The sequence below is a fragment of the Stenella coeruleoalba genome (genome assembly GCF_951394435.1).
Source record: "Stenella coeruleoalba genome assembly, chromosome: 7".
Taxonomy (NCBI): Eukaryota; Metazoa; Chordata; class Mammalia; order Artiodactyla; family Delphinidae; genus Stenella; species Stenella coeruleoalba.
The window spans coordinates 48,432,671-48,453,049 of NC_137153.1; the positions used below are offsets into that span (position 1 = coordinate 48,432,671).

General features: G+C 35.8%; 1 protein-coding gene across 2 annotated transcripts in view; it reads left to right on the forward strand.

Annotated features, from left to right (window-relative positions):
- PLAA (phospholipase A2 activating protein) overlaps positions 1–14,414 on the forward strand; it is a 39,008-nt gene extending 24,594 nt beyond the window's left edge. Inside the window, exons 10-15 of one of the 2 annotated variants that reach the window (XM_079927580.1) lie at positions 103–264; positions 1,683–1,757; positions 4,631–4,699; positions 7,195–7,296; positions 8,828–8,992; positions 10,027–14,414. In XM_079927580.1, the coding sequence (XP_079783706.1) occupies positions 103–264; positions 1,683–1,757; positions 4,631–4,699; positions 7,195–7,296; positions 8,828–8,992; positions 10,027–10,592 (1,139 nt within the window). In that variant the 3' untranslated portion in view covers positions 10,593–14,414. The remainder of the gene's footprint in view (positions 1–102; positions 265–1,682; positions 1,758–4,630; positions 4,700–7,194; positions 7,297–8,827; positions 8,993–10,026) is intronic. The other variant, XM_079927581.1, reaches the window with a different exon arrangement.
- The last annotated feature ends 5,965 nt before the right edge of the window (positions 14,415–20,379 follow it).

Here is a 20,379-nt window from a genome sequence, read left to right on the forward strand (position 1 = left end):
CAAATCTAGAACTGAACTATGGGTAGTTTTAGTTTACATGTTATTTGTATTCCACATGTTCATTTTTTTTTTTTTTTTTTTTTGCGGTACGCGGGCCTCCAGCTGTTGTGGCCTCTCCCGTTGCGGAGCACAGGCTCCGGACGCGCAGGCTCAGCGGCCATGGCTCACGGGCCCAGCCGCTCCGCGGCATGTGGGATCCTCCCGGACTGGGGCACGAACCCGCGTCCCCTGCATCGGCAGGCGGACTCTCAACCACTGCGCCACCAGGGAAGCCCTCCTCATGTTCATTTTAAGTCAGTTGTTTATAACATAGTATACAGCGTCTAAAATGTTATTAATGGGATTAGGTTCTCATGCCAGTAGTATTATAATCCCAGTAGTATTAGTTTGAGTCTGGGATCCTTGGAAATGGAGTTTAATTCTAGAAGTATTAGCCTGAGCTCTGGGCCCTGGGAACTGAGGCCATGATATGGGATAGATATAGAGCTGACCCTATATCTATCTTTTCTTAGATATAAGGCTAGTTCTAAATAAAAATTTGAAATTGACACTTTATTGTTAATGGGTTCCTATTATTTCTGACTCTATCTTTCATGTGCTAGTGCTCTTCCTCGTATTGCAAGGATCCCATATCCTCTTCTTGTCTCAGGTCTTTTTTTTCTTCTTCCCTCACAGATGCTTCATGCTCCTAAATTATCTCCTCTCCTTCTAGTTCAAAATTCCATTGTTTGTTCACATAATAAAGTTAATCTCACCTGCATGTGGACTTAAACAGATTATCAGACTGATTCACTATGAACTATAAATGATAGGACCCTCCCAGCAGATGCACTTGACAGAACAAGAAAAAAAAATGTTTATTACCTGTATATTTCTGTTGGTTGGAATATCAGTCTACAGTACAAAAGAGTACTGTATTTCATAAGCTATCTTGTGGGATGGAGGACCGAAAAGCAGCTGGCTCTGTCTGGAAATCTAACAACAGTTTGGCTTTTTTGCTCCTCTGAAACTCTGTCAGCATCCTTAGATATATCTTTTTGTAGACACCTCTGATTATTTCCTTAGAGATACTAACAAAACGTACTCACACACACCACACATTTGTAATTGTATAAATGGGAAGCCTGTTTCCTTTGAACCACTCATCCCCTTTGTGATTTTCTCCAGTAGGTTGTAAGCTTCAGTGGATACAAGCAATCTTGTTCCCTGCTAGATCTCAGCACTGAATGCACTGTTTGACACATGAATTAATGAACCCAGGGGTTCTCTAAAAGATTCACAGTTGGTGCCTGTGGTTTGATAGCAACAACAGCAGCAGGAATTCTAGTGAATTCGTATAGGAACAGGAACTGATTGTATGTGTATATTATGTAGGTCAGAGACCAACTGCAATTTATCTTTTTGTATTTGAATTCCTAGTTATTTTAATATTTAAGTGCAGAAGCTAAGATATAATAAAGGATTAAAGTTAACAAAAGCAAAACTTGGAGAATCACTGAAATTTTAGTTTCTTACTAACCTTTCCAACTATAAGACTTCTGACTGTAACTCCTCTTATTCTGTCATGGGACAGCCTTGCTCTTTTATTTCTCCCCAAATTTAGAGTCTTCTGATGTAAGCAATGTGCCATTTATGAAATGCAGGATTCTGGCGTACTTGAGACTTTTCTTTGTTTGCATGCACAGGTGGTGGTCGGTATGTTCCAGGCTCTTCATCAGGATCTTCTAACACACTGCCTGCAGCAGATCCTTTTACAGGTGGGAAGCAGTTTTGATCAATATGTCTTTCTTCACTAAATGTATAACATTTTGTATTATACAGCTTTACATTTTGAAGATATTATCCAGTAACTGATAATTCCCTTATTATCTGTGTTTCCAATTTTGATGGATCTCCTTTTCTTTAACTTCTAATTTTTTCTTTTTCCTCGAGTACTTTTATAGCTTTCCTCATGACTTTTAATAACATATTATTAAAATTCATCATTTTCTCCAGTGGTCCTTCCTGGAAGGAGAGCAGAGTCATTAAGATCATAGATTTTAGAGTCAGACAGACCTTGGTTCAAAATCTGGCTCTACCACTTACTTGCTATGAGAAGTTGGCAAGTTACTTAACCTGTCTGAGCCTATTTTTTTTATCTGTGAAATTAGATAATAGGGGAATCCACCAACCAAGACACAGCATGAGTGCTATCACTGGCGAGATGCTACTGATCACGAGCAGAGAAGGAGCCATGTGAGTCCCTGAGATTGGATGGAGCAGTGCAGTCAAGAAGTTTGCCCAGGCATAATTTGCCTTTAGCATGGAAGGAGACAGTCCACCCAGCTACCCAGGATTAGTCTTCCTAATCTAAGTTATTAATGGCCTTCATGAAGCCCTGGAGGTGTTGGTGTCTCTTCAAAGTGACTTTATTTACCAAAGGTATGCATGCCTCAGCATCAACACTACTGGAAAAAAATTGGACTTTAATACAACTGAAGAAATCTCTGTTTTCAGAATAGCATTTGATGTATTTTATGATGCTGTTGTTGGATCTTCAGCCAGAGTTCCTGGACAATATACCAAATTTGGGAAGAAATTCATAGTATTTATGGTATCTATTGGCCTTGCAGACTTAGTACTGTGAGCTCTAAAAGTGACCGTATAGTCCTTTCTAAACCATAGATGCGACCAACACACAACCTTGGGTCAGTATCATGAAGTTGTGAACTGCTCTCAGTGAGCTTCCCTTCTCCTAAGAATGCATTGGTGGCCCAGATGCAAATAAATAGCTGTACCCTGTGCAGTGTACCAGTGTACTACAGAAACCAACTATCAAGCTAAATGTTGTGATAGCATGATGGCTATTAAGGAAGTCTTTGGTGACCCTGAAAAGGCAGTAAAGATCTGAAGAGTAGATAAGATGATAACTTTCTCTATCAGCATATTCAGGCACAGTGATGCTCTGAAACTTAGAACAACAGAGTTCCTGAATCTCATTAGCAGCTTTTTTTTGGAACAGAAAGAATATACCAAGCTTCAAACAGTACCAACAAAATCAAGAGAACAACTGGGGCCATCGTAACTGGAGCATGTCTCACTGTTGCACAGTGTCAGTAACTCAGAAGATGCACTGATTATGGAGATATGCAAGATAGCATACTAAAAGTCCAAGAGAATTATGGAATTAATAGGTTAACTGAACCACACTGTTACAAAAGATAGGTAAAAACGTTTGCCGTATTGAGATATTATAAAAATTAAGTGGTATAGTACATATAAAGTGTTTAGCAAAATGCCTGGAATATATTTAAGCCCTCAATATATGTTAGCTATTACTATTGTTGATGTTGTTCCTCCAGTTTTACCAACAGCACTGGGGCCAAAACATTACCCATCTTGCTTCTCACTTAAGGTCAATCTTAATTCTTTTTTCTTTTCCTCATTTATATGATTCTCAAACATTTAATGTCAGTTAGAATCACATGGGATGCTTGTTTAAGTTAGTTATTGCAAGGTCCCACCCAGAGTTTCTGATACACTAGATTAGTGAGGAGGTTAAAAATACTCAGAGTCGGATCCCTTCCCCAGGAATTCTGATTATATGGTCTTGGGTGTGGTTTGCTGTTTAGGTAGTTTTAAAAGCTCCCTATTGGTTTCTAAAGTGAAGCTAATTTGGAGAACTACTAGGCTATTATGGGCAGGCCCTGGGAGTCTGCATATTGAACCAGTGACTCGCATTCAGGTGGTCAGAGAACCACATTTGGAACAGTGTAGGACTACTTTCTGCCTCATAATAATGCCTTGGGCAAATTATTCAGCCTTCCTCTTCTGAAATATTATATAATAATGATCTCTAATTAATATTTAAATGATTCATGCATATAAGATGCTTAGCATGCTAGCCAGCATATGGTAAAAACTCAGCAAATCCACTTATTCTGTGTTCTTCATTATTTTAATGAATCCTGTTCACATCTGCAGTTTTGTTTTTTAGTTTTGTTTGCTTTTTCTGTATCTGTTGCACTGGTTATACCAACTCCTGAATATTAAGCTTAGAGGGGCTAGAACAATAGCTCATCTTTCTTCTTCCCACAAAGGCTGATCCAGGACTCCGAACATCTCCAAATCCTGCTGATTCTCTCTCTGCACTTGTTTTTCCTGTTTCTTTCTTTCTTTCCATTTTCAATAAAGCAGCTACAAGTATTCTCAAATCTGAGACTGGGCTATTATCATAGCATCCCTAACTCTTACCTAGTTTCTTTTCTATTTGTCTTATGTGCCAACTAATCCCGTCTCTATTTCAATAAAATAGTGTTCACATTTCATTATGGAAACTTCTGACTTTCTTTCTCTCCAATCTATTAATGCTTTTATAATTCATTAAACTTCTATAATTATAGTATATAAGGCATGTAATATTTATTTTATAACTTGAGAATTACTTTTCCGGCTAATTTTATTGAGATCTAACTGCATGCCAGATACTGTTCTAAGCATTTTGCTGTATTAAATTTACAGCTGTTTTATTAAGATGTCATTCTGAAGTGTGACTAATAATGAAAATAAGTCATTCTGTGTAAAGAAGGAGCAGTTTGAACTTTATCATTTGCTGTTACCTATGCTTACTAGGAGTATTATTGCATTTTAGGTGGTGGTCGGTATGTACCCGGGTCTGCAAGTATGGGAGCTACTATAGCTGGAGTTGATCCATTTACAGGTACACATTTTTCATTTCCTCTTTTTTTTTTATGTAATGAAAGGTTAAGGAAATTGGCATCTTCTTCTTGCTGGAAAACTTTTTATACAGTAAATCAAGACCAAACTTTTGACCTGGCTTTTAGAGTGTTCTCAGAATTGTGTCATTACTGCACATTAGAATCATCTGGGGAGCTTAGAAAAACTACTTCAACCTCATCCCCAGCGATGCTCACTTGATCTAATGTTGCTCTGGGTTGGGATCTTAGCAAGAGTAGTTTTATAATTTTCTCATGTGCATCCAGGATTGAAAACTGCTGTTCTACTGTGTTAAGGCTGGTTTCCTCACTATCCTTACAAAATCTGAGCTATTCCCATCTCTTCCACTTCATTCTTACATACTTAATGTGTTTAGAATATTATTTACACATTGAGAGGACTCAGGAAAGAATTTGCTTTTACGATTTAGGCCTGGAATATTTGGCTTTCCCCTGAGCAACTAACTTTTTTTATTCTTAGTATCCAGCCTAAACCCTGACACATCTTACTTGTTTAGCATTGTTGAATATGTGCAGGCATACTTTTTTACTCTGTATAGGCTGCCATAAAACGCAGAACCGAACTTGTGGTTCACCTCTTGTAAGCTTGACAGATCTCTTGGCATATATATTTCCCTATTATTTTATACAAGAGAATATGTGTGACATATATGTTATTGAGCATAATAAAATATTCATAAACCCAGCACTCTACTTGAGAACTAAGTTGGTATGTGATTTTTTAAGCTATTTTTTCATTGTGAAAGTAACATTGGTTGGCAGTATTGAAGTTTAATGTAGTAAGTAATTAAGATTAAGGACTCTGGAGTGAGAATGCTTAGACTCAAATCTCAGTTCCACTACTTTTTATGTGTTTTTACCTTGAGCAAGTCATTCTGTTTCTGTGCCTCTCTTTTTCTCATTTGTAAAGTTATATCTACTTCCTAGAAATAAGAGTTTAAAATTACGAAATATATGTAAATCATTTTATATGGAATAAATTCTTAGTAATGTTATACCTGTTGTATTACAAAAGAGTCTTAAAGTTAACAGTGCTTCCTCTCATTTTTAAGAAATTAAAGTTTTTAACAGTTTGGTGTATGTAATGGACCTTTGTATACCTTATCTAAGCCACTGTCATCTCTCACCTAGACCAATGAAATAATGGCCTCCAAATTGGTCTCTCAGTCCTCCTCTGTTTATGCCCCTCCCTTGATTAAAACCCTGTAATAGCTTCCCATTGACTATTTTCTCTTGCCTTGTATCACATTCCTCTCTGCCTTTTTTCTTCCATACTGGCCTGCATCAGTGTCTTGAGCATGGCATGCAGTTTTCTACCTCAGGAGTTTGGTACTGCTGTTCTCTTTGGGAATACTTGTGCCCTCTACTTTGCTATTTTGACCAGTAATTATTGTTTGGCTTTTTCCCTCCTTTTTCTTTTTTATTTAATTTTGCAGTATAGTATTTATTAAATGAATTCAGTGAAACTTCCTGGATATGCACATATACCTCTTGCTAGATCCTCTAGTCTATCATAAGCTCTCAATGCATCCTATACTTTTCCTTCAGAGAACTTTTCATTGTATTTAATTGTTTGGATGATAATTTGATTTGCAGTCTCCTTACCACAACTAGACTCTAACAACCAGCAGTACAGGCAGTGTCTTTGATCATGTCAATAAATATTTTATGCTTTGTAAGCAATTAGAATTAATTTTGTGCACTTACCTCATTCTTCATTTATCTACCTTCCCCCTTTCTATTCCTAATATACTCAGAAGATTAAAATGTTTTATTCATATTTTTGCAAAATACCTTCATTTTACGTCAGAACAAAAATGTTGTATAAATTAAGATTTGAAATGAAAGACATAAATGAGATTTAAATTATGCTTTAGTTGAAGTAGCTTATACACTGAGTATTGTTGAATTTTCATCTTGTGGCAGTTTTTTGTTCATCATCAGATACTGAGTTAGTGTTACTATAATGGGGACTTAAGAAGTAAATACATATGCCCTTCAGGAGCTTACAACTTGGGAGGGATTTATAAAAATGATGTAGAAAATGATTGGAGAAAATGACAATGCCTACTACATGATTTGGAATGAGAAAAGAGAGATTAGTATGCCTGGAGAAGAAGGAAATGGAAAGTTTCATAATTGTTTTGTGTTCTTTGATCTTTTAAAAACTTTCAATTTAGATTGAATCTTAAAAATATGAGAGAAGTAGAAAATATGAAATGGAAAGGCTTTGTTTTACAATGAAGCTCCCATTCCAAAAACTAAAATTATATTAACAAATATATACAGTATATAAAATCTTACGGATTTATTTTCTTTTTTTCTGAAGTTGATTGTTATTTTATTGCATGCACTGAATAGTTATGTATCTCAGTAATTTTGAAAACAAAAATCAGTTAGAAAAATCTTGCTCTTGACCACTCTGAACGATTTTCACTTTCTTCTGTTCTGTAAATAGGGAACAGTGCCTACCAATCAGCTGCATCTAAGACAGTGAATATTTATTTTCCTAAAAAAGAGGCTGTCACTTTTGATCAAGCAAACCCTACACAAATATTAGGTAAGTGTATTTTAATTAAATAGTTTTCTCACATATCCACAGACTCCTTGAGTTACTCTCAAGGCTGTTTCTGTCCTAAGCATGTGCTGGGAACCAGGTGCTTACATGATAGAGACTTGTATTTTGGTATTACACAACTGAGTCAACTAAAAATACACGATCTGATAATGGACATTAATACTTTATAAGAAACCTTACACAAATATAAGTAAATGCTTTTTGATGACGTTAATGAGAAAAAAAATTAAAGGGGAAAAATATCAGTCACATTCCCTAAGCTCTTAACTGATTTCAGAAAAAAAATAATGAAAACGAATGAGTAAAGCATTTAAAAAACAAAGATCTTGTCTGTAAAAATGAAACTGCTCAGTTGGCTTTCATTGCTTTTTCTGTTAATGTTTTCCTCAAAACAAAATGACTAGGTTTTGTTTCTTGTTTGTTTATTTTTGACTGAGAGTATTACTAGCTCTGTTTTCCTCAAAGATTATGGTGGGAGTCTATTGAGATAAGATAACATACATACCTGAATATATGACAGGGGTGTTATTGTTTTGGGGAGGTTTGTTTTGTTTCTCATCATCCTTCATACTGTCTTTATAAAAATCATTCATAGGTCTTTTCTTAATTGCTTTATTTTTGAACAATAAAGAAGTGTATACACACTTTTAGACAACTTGACATTTTTAAACTCTTGTACAAATATAAAAGATCTCTTTTTGTATTCCCTTAATAAACTGTTTTAATATTCTGTTAGTGTTAAGCAATTTTTAATGCCAAAGAATAATGAAATAGATCCAAGTTTCCAGTTATGATAGATAAAAATTTGTAAATTTGGACATTGTATCTTCTTAAACCTTTTGTGATGGAAATTTGGCCTTTTTTATTCTTTGAGATGAAAATTTTTGAGGAAATAGTGTTAGATGACTCAAAGTAACATTAATGATGACAAAGATGCTGATATTGAAGATGCATGTGAAGAGTTTGAAAGAAATAGTTTCATGAAATGTCAATATTATGGGAAGCAAATTAAATGTTTTTTTTTAAATGTGATGTCAAATGTACAGATGAAACTAAGTCAATAAATTAAATATAAATACACATTTAGCTTTTTGACTATTTCATTGGTAGTCATAGAAGTTGCCATAAGTTGGCTAAAAGATGTTATAAATTTTCTCTCTGAGAAAGTAGGGGATTGACTTATATATGACATAATATTACTTTGAAAAGCATTCAAAATGATAACAAATATGGTATACTTAAAAACTTATTCAAAGCAAAAAGCTTTAGAAGATCTTAGAAGACAACAGGTAAAATAAAAATCATAACAGTAATCTTTCTTTTTCTATACTGTACTCAGCTTAAAATTACTCCCAGGCCTTATTCTTGTTTTATGGTCTTTGATAATTGCTGTGAAAAGTCTTACCTCCCCATGGTGTGTGGTAGAGTACTTTTATTGAAAATGTTGGCATTTATGTGATATATCTGCCTAATTACAGTTAGAGAAAATTGAAGGTTTGGATTTGGGTTCTAGGTAAACTGAAGGAACTTAATGGAACTGCATCGGAAGAGAAGAAGTTAACTGAGGATGACTTGGTACTTCTTGAAAAGATACTGTCTCTAATATGTAATAATTCTTCAGAAAAACCCACAGCCCAACAACTTCAGATTTTATGGAAAGCTGTTAACTGGCCTGAAGGTACAGAAACACTCTTTAAAATGTAACTAGAAAGCAGAAATTATATCTTTTAATTTCATACTACTGGTGTTTCTGGATTAAATAAAAGTTGACATGTTAGTTGAAATTCGCATTGGGAAAAACTTCACAAAAAGGATTCACTATACCACCGTAACTCATAGTCTTGCTTTGGTCACATACCTTAAGAGAATCTGAAGGTAATGTAATGATCCCATACATGGACCATTTTGTATACTCTTTCAGAGCATTTGTGGGTTCCCTGCAAGCCATCCACGAAACTCTATCTGACCTGTTAAACATAGGCTACAAACATTTGCTATAAGTATGTTTTCTTTTATTTAGTTAATTAACTCTTTTTTATTCTAAAAGTGTCCTCTTCCCCGTTGTTTTTTCATGTAATTGATTTATTGGAGAAAAAAATCATTTTTCCTGCAAAATGTTCTATATTTTGAATTTGGCTGATCACTTAATGTGTTCCTCTATCTGTGTTTTTCCTGCTAGACATAATTAGATTCTGGTTCAGTAGTTTTTTTCAGGTGAATATCCTTTATAAATGATGTTGCATACTACCTCTATATCACAGGGCCCATAATTTCTGCTTTCCTCACTTTTAATGATGTTAAGATTGTTTAGCGCATTCATTTACATGGTGTCTACCCAGTCCCTTAAATATAAATCCTTCTACCAATGTGTATAATAAGCATCCTATTGGCATTTGTGAACTGGAATTCTCCTATAAAGAACTTTCCCTCAATTCTTTGGTCTTGTTTTAGAATTTTTTAAAAGCAAGGTCCCAATCCTATTCTTTGCACAAAGATTTATTGAATACTCACTGTATGTCAAGCTATTTTAATAACCCAGGAGAGTTACCATATTTTTAAAGTAATGTGATCTTGTAGCAATAAATACAGTTTCTATAAATATGAAAAATCAGTTAACACAAGTTTCAGAAGTATACACATTTTGTAAAGCAGGCGTATGATTTTTAATGTTTAAAATTTTTTTTAACATTAATGAATTTTTCTTTTCAATAGATATTGTCTTTCCTGCACTTGACATTCTTCGGTTATCAATTAAACATCCCAGTGTGAATGAGAACTTCTGCAATGAAAAAGAAGGAGCTCGGTTCAGCAGCCATCTCATCAGTCTTCTGAACCCTAAAGGAAAGCCAGCAAACCAGCTGCTTGCTCTCAGGACTTTTTGCAATTGTTTTGTTGGCCAGGCAGGACAAAAGCTCATGATGTCCCAGAGAGAATCACTACTGTCCCATGCAATAGAACTGAAATCAGGGAGCAATAAGAACATTCACATTGCTCTGGCTACATTAACCCTGAACTATTCTGTTTGTTTTCATAAAGACCATAACATTGAAGGGAAAGCTCAGTGCTTGTCAGTAATTAGCACAGTCTTGGAAGTTGTACAAGACCTGGAAGCCACTTTTAGACTTCTTGTGGCTCTTGGGACACTTATCAGTGATGATTCAAACGCTGTACAATTAGCCAAATCTTTAGGCGTTGATTCTCAAATAAAAAAGTATGCCTCGGTATCAGAACCAGCTAAAGTAAGTGAATGCTGTAGACTTATCCTGAATTTACTGTAACAGTGGGCTTGGGGACTGAGATTTTAAATTGATAAGTTTTTTTTTTTTCCTCACATTTCACATGTCTGATTACAGATGATGAAAAGAATGCTGTGGATTAAGTAAAATTTCAGATCTTGTAAAGTGGGGGCGGGGGAGGGGAAACAAAGGAGAAATAAAATTTTTGCACTGGTGAACTGTGAAATTTTCCTGGGTAATGGGGATAGGTTTTTTAATAGTTCAGATATAAATTAAGAATGAGCTGTGACCAACAGCAACACAACTACAGTGGTGTAGTTCCCTTACCTTAGCCAACTAGGAGAAGACAAGGGCTTTTATTTATGTAATCTGCTTTACTACTTATATACCCCAGACTGTTACTTGTTGGTGGTTGTCTTTTATTTAATTTCTGCTCTACTCATTTTCATTGCTGGATTCTTTCAACAGCACTGATTGATTTCAAGGTTTTGTTTTAGGACAACTACTTTAGAATTTTTAAAATTAAGTTTGTTATAAATTATTCCATATATTGAAAAGATATAAAATAATTTCTTCATTTAAGTCCTCTGTAAATAGAAAGTTTGTTTGATGGCTTATTTTCAGTTGAAGTAAAAGCAAATTACTAAGCTGTGTTATGTGTATCAGTTCAGACAGATGAAGCCCCAAATTGACTACAGGCTTATGATCCAGTTTCTTTTCCCCTTCACTATTTGAGGTAACTTCATTATTCATTCCAATTTCGATATCTGATTGTCTATTTTTGGTCATTTCCATTATATCAAAGGGAATTTGGAATGTGTTGAATATTATCAGGCAATTGAGCGAGCAAGAATACATCAAACTGTTATTTGCAAGTCCAGAGACTGTCATGGGAAATTAGTATTTTTGAGCCTCTAACATGGTCCCGGTATAGTGCTAAACACTTGGATATTTAATTCCCAAATCCTGTTAAATGTAGGGTGATGTTATCTCTATTTTCAGAAGTAAAGATAGTGGGATGAATCATGATGGAAAAAAGGAAAAGTACAAACCATGCCATACTTCCTAGAGAGGGAGGGGTCACAAATTTGTCTATGAACATCCTAGCAACTAACACCAAGAAGGAACCAACCCATTAATTATATAATTTGTTGTGTCTAAGAGAACCTTAATTTCTTAAGAGAAGTGTAACTATTCTTAATCTGAAATAGTGAGCATCATTCCCAACATTTATGATATTTAGAACCATGAATTTCCTGGCTTAATGCCAAATTGCAGTCTAAGAAGAACAGTTCCTCCCCAGTAAGAGAGGAATGGTTTGATTGTCTAGATTAGTCCAAGGAAAAACTTTTGGAATATCAAAAGAGAATGGGTAAAATGTAAACTGAGGGGATATGTATTTTGCTAAGTATTAAATTGCAATTTTCTGGTGTGTACCCAGACGTTAAATATTGTTTGCTGGTTCCATTAGTTACCTGTGCTTTGCTTTTTGTTGAATTGGGATTTAGGGGGTTAAGTCAAAGTTAAATGACTGCATTAAGAGTGTAACTGGGTCAGCCTGGTTCAGTGCTTACAATACAGTGCTTTCTTTTTAACATGTCATGTTTAGCATGCAATTGTAAGTGCAATTTATTTGCAATATTTTGAAATACTAGGTACCTTTGAATAATGGTAGGATGTAAAGTCTTCGTTAAGAATAGGAGTTTACTCTTCAGAATGTAAGGGGTGGCAAATGGTAAACACTGTTTGCTTCCCATTAGTGTGCAAGTTTTTATAACCACTTTTATTATACTGTTATGTTTATTGAAGAAAAATTACAAAATACAGTTTAGCAAAAAGGAAAAAAAATCCCACTTGAAAGATAAGTGATAAGTGGTGATCTAATTGTTTTAAAGATTTTTTTAAGTTATTTAAAGTTACTTAAGTTACTTTTTTCCATTCCCTTATTATTTTTTTCTGAATAGAAAAATGCACATTCATTGAATAAAACACACACACATTAAATAAAAATTGCCTATAATTCCACTACCCAGAGAGAATCATTCTTGACATATTGTGCCATATCAATTGGTATATAAACATGTTTTATTTTTAAAAAAAGGATTGTATGATACACATTGTTCAATAACCTGATTTTTAAACTTGACATATAGTACACATATTTCCACCTTAATAAATATGTTATATCGATGTGCCCATTTCCTATTATCTGACATTGTTTCCTATTTCAGCTATCAAGCAATGCTATGGCAAATCTCACAAGTTTCTTACTAATTCCTTCGGATACATTTTATACTTGGAATTGGTGGGTCAAGTTAATGCACATTTTTAAACTTTGATAAATGTTGCCAAATCACCTCCAGTGGTAAAAGTCTTGGAGTTAATGTCCTTCATATTGCATTAGAAACAGTTGCCTGCAAAAGAGCTAAGTTATCATTGTCTCTAATTCATTAACTATTGTAGTCCCCCTCTGGCATTACATTTTTAAAAATGAGCATTTTAGGGAATTCCCTGGCTGTCCAGTGGTTAGGATTCCATGCTTCCACTGCAGGGGGGCAGGGTTCGATCCCTGGTTAGAGAACTAAGATCCCCCATGCCACACGGTGTGGCCAGTAAATAAATAAATAAATAAAATGAGCATGTTATGATTATTTTTCATGACTAGCTGAATTTATAACTAAATAACAATGTGACAAATTTTTTTTATCTACCTCATAATCTTCTTAAAATAATGGAAGAAGCATAGCTAAAAACCTTCACAAAGATAATTCTGGGGATAAGACTGGGTTATGGCTTCCTTAGCAGTTATCACTGTATATTATGGTTATTTTGTGAAAAAATAATAAAATGTATAGAGGATCATTAGTGATGTATCATCCTTCCTAGAGGTCTTGAGATATAAATTACCCACCTGAGAATAGGGAATGTTATTCAATCATTAGAAAAAATAATTTATAATTACTCTAAATTCTAGTGCATTCTTCTGTAGAAAATTATACACAGTATCTCAGTCTGTTTCGGCTGCTACAACAAAAATACCATAGATTTGGTGGCTTAAACAACAAACATTTACTTCTCACAGTTCCAGAGACTGGAACGTCCAAGATAAAGGTGCTGGCATATTTGGTGTTTGGTAAGGGCCCACTTTCTGGCTCTTAGATGCTGTCTTCCTGTGTCCTTGCATGGCAGAAGGGAGGGGGGAGCTCTCTGGGGACCCCTCAATCCTGAGGGCTCCACTCTCATGATCTAATCACCTCCCAAAGGCTCCACCTCCAAATACCATTACGTAGGAGATTAGGTTTCAACATATTTTGAGGAGGCACATTCAGTCTGTAGCACAGTGTAGTTGTCATTATAAATACAATTTTGAAGGCTCATTTAACATTTTTCCATGTGTTTCCTTTCAATTTTTTAATGAAAATGTTCATACATAAAATGAACACCCATGGACTTGCCAACTGGGTTCTGCAGTTGTTAACATTTTGCCATATTTGCTTTATTATTAATACTTCCATTTGAAATTATTTTAAAATAAGTTACAAATAACACACTTATCAACCAAATAATTCATTATGCATCTTTTAAGAAAAAACATTTTAAAGAATATTCTTATTAATAACCACATACTAAAAGAATTAGTAATTTCATAACATCTAATATCCAGTGTATATTCAAATTTCCTCATTGTCCTAAGAATGTTTTTTATAACTTTTGTTCTAAAGGCTCTAATCTAAAAAATCAAGGTTTATGTATTGAATTTAGTTATTTGGTTATATGGCTGTTTGGTCTCTTAATCTACAACAGTTCCTCCATCTCTTTTTTTTTTATCATTGACTTTGAAGTGTGTTGGCCAATCCAGAATGTTAACTACTCCCGTTTTGTATTTGTAACAAACATTCTTATAACCCTACTGTATTATCTACTGTTGCTTAATAAATTACCTCAATACTTAGTGACTTAAAATAACACACATTTATTATCTCAAATTTTCTGTGAGTGAGGAATCCTGCCACAACTTAGCTGCTTCTTCTGCTTCTTTGTTTCACATGAGGCTGCAATCAAGGTGCCCACCAAGGCTGGGGTCTCATCTGAAGGCTGGACTGGGGAAGGATGCATTTTTTTAAGCTCACTTATGTAGTTAGTGTTCAGTTCTTTTTGATTGCTGAGTTAAGGACCTCAGTTCCTAGCTGGCTGTTGGCCAAGGCTGCCATCAGTTTTGCCTGGTGGGCCTCCCTGACATGGCCAGTTGCTTCATCAAAGCCAGGAAGAGACAGTCTGCTAGCAGGACCAACAAGAATCTTTATAATTTAATCACAAACATGACATCCCATCAACATCAAGATACTCTATTGCTTGGAAGTAAATTACTCAAAAAAAGTGGATTACACAAGGTTATGAATACCAGGGAGAGGGATCTTTGGTGGCCCTCTTAGAATTTGCCTGCCACACCTATTTCCTATAAACAGAAAGCTAAATCCAAAGGCTTGGTTAGATTGAAATTAGACTATTGTGGCCAGAATATTCACAGGTGATTAGTACTTGTTTTTTGTTTGATTTTTTTTTTTTTTACTTGATTGCATCATATCTGAGCTTCCTTAGTGATGCTTTCCTTCCCTTAACTAAAGGAGGTTAGGAGAATAAAAATGGTATAATTGGCATTCTAGTTACCATCTCAACAAAGATGGGGGAACATTTTTTTGAAGTTTTCTTGTTCTTAAATATTTTTCCACCTGTCTGCTTCCTAAAGTGGTTATCAGGTTTTATTTGTTTAATATTTGAAATTAGGATGCTTGTTTTCCAGGGATACTAAGAAAGGCAGGATCTTGACTTTGAGGGCAAAAGTAAACCACTCGTGCCTGTCATGGAGGAAAACAGCCTTCAGAATAAGGTGGGTAATGGAAGTTTTAGAGGAGAAAGTTGACCAACATACTTCTGTAAAGTAGGTAAGCTGATATTGATGCTAGGCCTAAGATGAATTCCTGGGACTTAAAACTTGACCCTGGGTTTCCTGGACACTTTATAATAAATCACAAAAGTATAATGTCCAAGTGGCAATGATATTTTCATTAGATATGATGTGATAGAGATAACATCACTCTACATTTAAGGCATATGATATAGCAATGTTTACTCAATGGTTTGCAACTGTATTTAAAACCAACCAGTTGAGCAGCATTGCAAAGAACAGATGAATTTAAGTAAACTAAATAGCATGCATTAAGCAAGTACACTATGCTATTTCCTATGTTTACCATTATTTCCATGGGGCAAGTACTGCTAGTAATCTTACAGGTGAAGAAACTGAAAGAGGTCAAGTAAATTTTTTTGACAAGTCAGTAGTAACAAAACAAAATTATATTTAAAAAATGATGTTGGCAAAACTGGACATCCATATGGAGAAAAATCTCGACTTGTAGTAGCCACTTCACTTTATCATAATAGCAACTATGATGGTTGGTAGTGGCATGTAAGGTTGATACATAGAGCAGAAAAAAGTGGCCTGAAACAAGTCCTCAAACCACATTTCTTTCATTCTTGTGTCCTCAAAGGAACTAATAAATTCAAGAAATGTTTGCTTACGTCTACATTATTTAAAATTTCAGTAGTAAGAGCAACCAGAGATGCAGTGTAATATAGCAAAAGAGTACTGGCTTTGGAGTTAAAAAGCCATATAGTTCAGTGATATTTCCACCACTTACTAATGAGTTAAGGCAAGTTGCTTAACCTCAGTCCCAGTTTACATATCTCTACATTGAGATTTCATAAAATAGAAGAATAAGATATTTGTGTAAAAGCCTAGCAAAATATGGGCTTCCCTGGTGGTGCAGTGGTTAAGAATCCACCTGCCAATGCAGGGGACACAGGTTCGAGCCCTGGTCCGGGAAGATCCCACATGCCGCGGAGCAACTAAACCCGTGCGTCACAACTACTGAGCTTGCGCTCTAGAGCCCTTGAGCCCAACTACTGAAGCCTGTGCACCTAGAGCCGGTGCTCTGCAACAAGAGAAGCCACAACAATGAGAAGCCCGCGCACCGCAAGGAAGAGCAGCCCCCGCTCGCCGCATCTAGAGAAAGCCCGCGCATAGCAATGAAGACCCAACGCAGCCAAAAAAAAAAAGGCTAGCAAAATATCTGCCACATATGTGTTTACCAAGCATTACTTTCAAAGATAACAAAGTCTAACATCTTCTTTAACAATGAAAGTGACTGCTGTGTACAAAGAATATTTAAAAGGAAAAGAAAAATACTAGATTTTATTGCTACCGGGGGAAAAAGTGCCCATGTAGGTGGTAGGGGGTGGTGGTGTCCTGATGATTTTTTAATAAAAGCAGTTGGTTGGAACTCTAAACACAAATATCCTTACACTTCTTTATAATGCCACAGAACCTCACCATGAAATATAAAGGCATTTCTGTTAGAATATAAGAATCACATCTACCCATCGTACAGCTGTAGCATTGAACAGTGACTCATTTGATATCAAACAGCGTTGAAGGTCCTTCTCATAACTAGCAGAGAAATACAAGGAAAGAGGGGGCAGGGGGAGTCTAGAAAGTATGCATATAAGTTAACTATAGCCACAGTAATACTGCACAGAAAACAATAACAAAAACGATAGCATTTATTTAGCTCAGGAGTTAACTCATTTGGGGTTTGGCTGATCCTGGCTAGGCTCATTTGTGACTCTGCTCTACTCTGGACTTGACTGGATAGCTTACCTGGGGCAGCTGAGCCCTATCTGTCTCCTCTTTCTCCTGGGACCAATGGGCTAGCCTGAGTATATAATTTTTATGGTGATGGTGGAAGCACAAGAGTGGACCATCTTAACTGCACAAGCTTTTATTGAGACTGCTTGCTGCACATCTGCTAATATCCCCTTGGCTTCATTAAGTCATATGGTTGACTCCACTTTGCAGGAATTATGTCTCTAGTCAGTGGAAGAAGGACATTATCAAATTACATGGCAAAGGGCACGAATACAGAGAGGTGAAGACCTGGAGCCATTAATGCCATTTACCACAGTGACGACATAGAAAGAAGCTCTGTGTGGATCTGCAACTTCTCAGTACAGAGTTTAACAAGCAATGAGTTTCTAGCATGTGCCAGATACTGTATTATATGTTGAGACTACAAAGCTATGTAATACACAGCCTCTGTTCATGAGAACTAACAGTATTTTGAAGAAGATATTAGCAAGTGCCTGCAGTAGAGAGTTTTGGTTGCTCTGTAGGGAGAACAGTAGGTTACAAAGGAAAAAGCGGCTAATCTTAGCAGGGTTCAGAATGCAAGTGATTTGGAAGGGTTTTCAATAAGAAGTGATACTTGAAGTGAAATCTTAGATGTAGTTAAGGTGAGTGGAGGTGGGGTTTTTGAATAGTCTCGGAGGGTATATTTCTAGGAAAGCTATGGGGCAGCAGAAAAAAATGCTGTTCCTGGAACATCTTACATGTCGTAAGTTGTATTAATTGGGACTCTAGGCTGCAAGTGACAGAAAGTAACAAATCAGCTTAAAAAAAAAAGAATTATTGGCTCACTGATGAAAAATGACACCATTAGGACTTTCTGTGTCTTGTTTCAGCAAGTGTCTCTTGTTGGTCTCATTCTCTTAGCATCCTTCCCAGGACAGGGAACACGACAACTAGCAGCTATGAGGTAACTTCCTTATAGTTCATAATTTAAGATGAAAGAGCAAAATTCTCATCTAATGTCTCTTTATAAAATTCCAGAGAAGTACTGATTGGCCCCAGCATTAATGCATCCTGTCCCTAGCCAATCACTGTGATTAATGCTCACTGGGTTAACTCACTGAAGAGTAGTTATGAAAATGGCATATAAATCCCAATCTCTGTCCACCCTCCCATATATCTGTTCCAGGGCAGAAAAGCAGTCCTGCATCTGCTTGCAGAGCTTTTAAGTTCATAACAATATTTAGTGCTGGGCCTCTTAAGCTCTATAATATTGGGTTGAACCATATGAAACTGTCACCATTCAACCAGTTTTGACTTAGAAAAAAGGCAATTTCATATGGTTCAACCTAAATAGACAATGGCATCTCACTGACTCTATGACAACCTGGATGTCATATTCACACCATGAGTCAAAGCCCTTTCCCTCATGAACTCATTTAAGCTTAATTACCTCCTTAAACTCCCTACCCCAAATATAGTTATATTGGGTTAGTTAGGGTTTCTACATATAAATTTTGGAGGAACATAATTCAGTTCATAACAAGGTCACAACAATTACATGTTATTGATTTTATGTATTTATTCTGTCTGTGAATATACTGTAATATTCCCATTCCTTTCAGGCATGAGATTTAATGAGGCCAATATGGAACTCCTGAGGGCACAGTGGGCTTGGCCTCAGCACTGACTTTAGAAGGCAAATATAAGGGTGGAATGGGGAGTGGAGACAGCTATTTTCCCAGACCTGGGATTGCCCCTGCAACCTGGTTTGTTTTAGGCACTTACTAAATTGTTGCTGAGTGACTGAGACAGGTAGGAAATGTGGTCAAATGTGCTTTCTGTCACCTCAATGAAAGTTAGAAAATTACTACCACCCAACTAGTGTTGCCCTATCCTTACCTTTTTCCTTCTGTGGCTAAAGGCCTCAGCTGAGACCACCGAAGCCAAAAGGTGACACATTTTTTTATGTGTTCTTGATCTCTGATTTTAAAACCTGGTTTGTGTTTAGATCCAAAAATCCCACACAGCAGCCCACAAAAGCTAACATTCATAAAACTATGACCCATAATCTATTTTCAAAAACTCACTCGTCTTTTTCTTGTCCCTCATGCACTCTATGCAGGAAATACATAATCTCCGGAAGTACTCCCTAAATTCTCTTCTATTCTTTTCCATTGCTGCCTTCACACACTGCTCCTTTTCTTTTGCATTTCTTGCCTCAAATCCCTTTAAAAAATGGTCTGGGATCTCCTTATTGGTCACCTCCACTCCTAAACTCTTCTTGTTTTCCTCTCCTTCAAAACACCATGAACTAGTGTGAAACGGCAGTTTATGAGGAAAGAATGAAGAGAGAAAAGGTAGCAACACTAATATGCCAAGAGTATTTTATTCCTGCTCCCCTTTCCCCAACATAAAGAATTAATTTACATTTAGCAGTTCGCTATACTTATTCTGGTAGATAAAAGGTTAAACAATACCGGACTACTTGATGATGAGGAAACAGTGTTTCAATCAGTGGAAAAGTATTCAACACTGTAAGTCAAGAATCCAAGTTAAAACTACTATTATCATGTGTTAGAACAAATTCTTACAAAGATTTCAGTGTATGCATGACATTCTAAGTTGGTTCAGCCCTTCTTTTTCAAAAGAACTCGATTAAATAGAAGAAAAATAAGATGCTTATATCCTTTGGTCAATTTCTTTTTTTTTTGAGTACAAAATAATGTAAATTTTTTCTTAAGTTATATATAGCGGCATTTTTCTGACAATGTGCCAAGCTGTCAACAACCTAAGCGCCAGTATTTGAATATTAAATAAATTGAGAAAGAATAAATACAAGCGTCAAGGGCCTTTAGAGTGAAAAGGCATCATGCCCAGTGAGTAGTGTTAATGGGGAAAAACAAAGAAGCAGAAGACCCTACTCTTGTACAACTCCCTATAATACATTAAAAAAAAAATCTATACACGTGATGATGATAATGAGATTTCCCTTAAATTTTCTTTATTGTTGTCATTGTCAACCAAAAACTGAAAGACAAATGACACTGGAGAATCAAACAATATACCTTTACCTTACTGTTTATTGTATATAGACAAAGATTGAAAAACAATATCAATAAGGCAAAGAGTTGTCGTAATGCT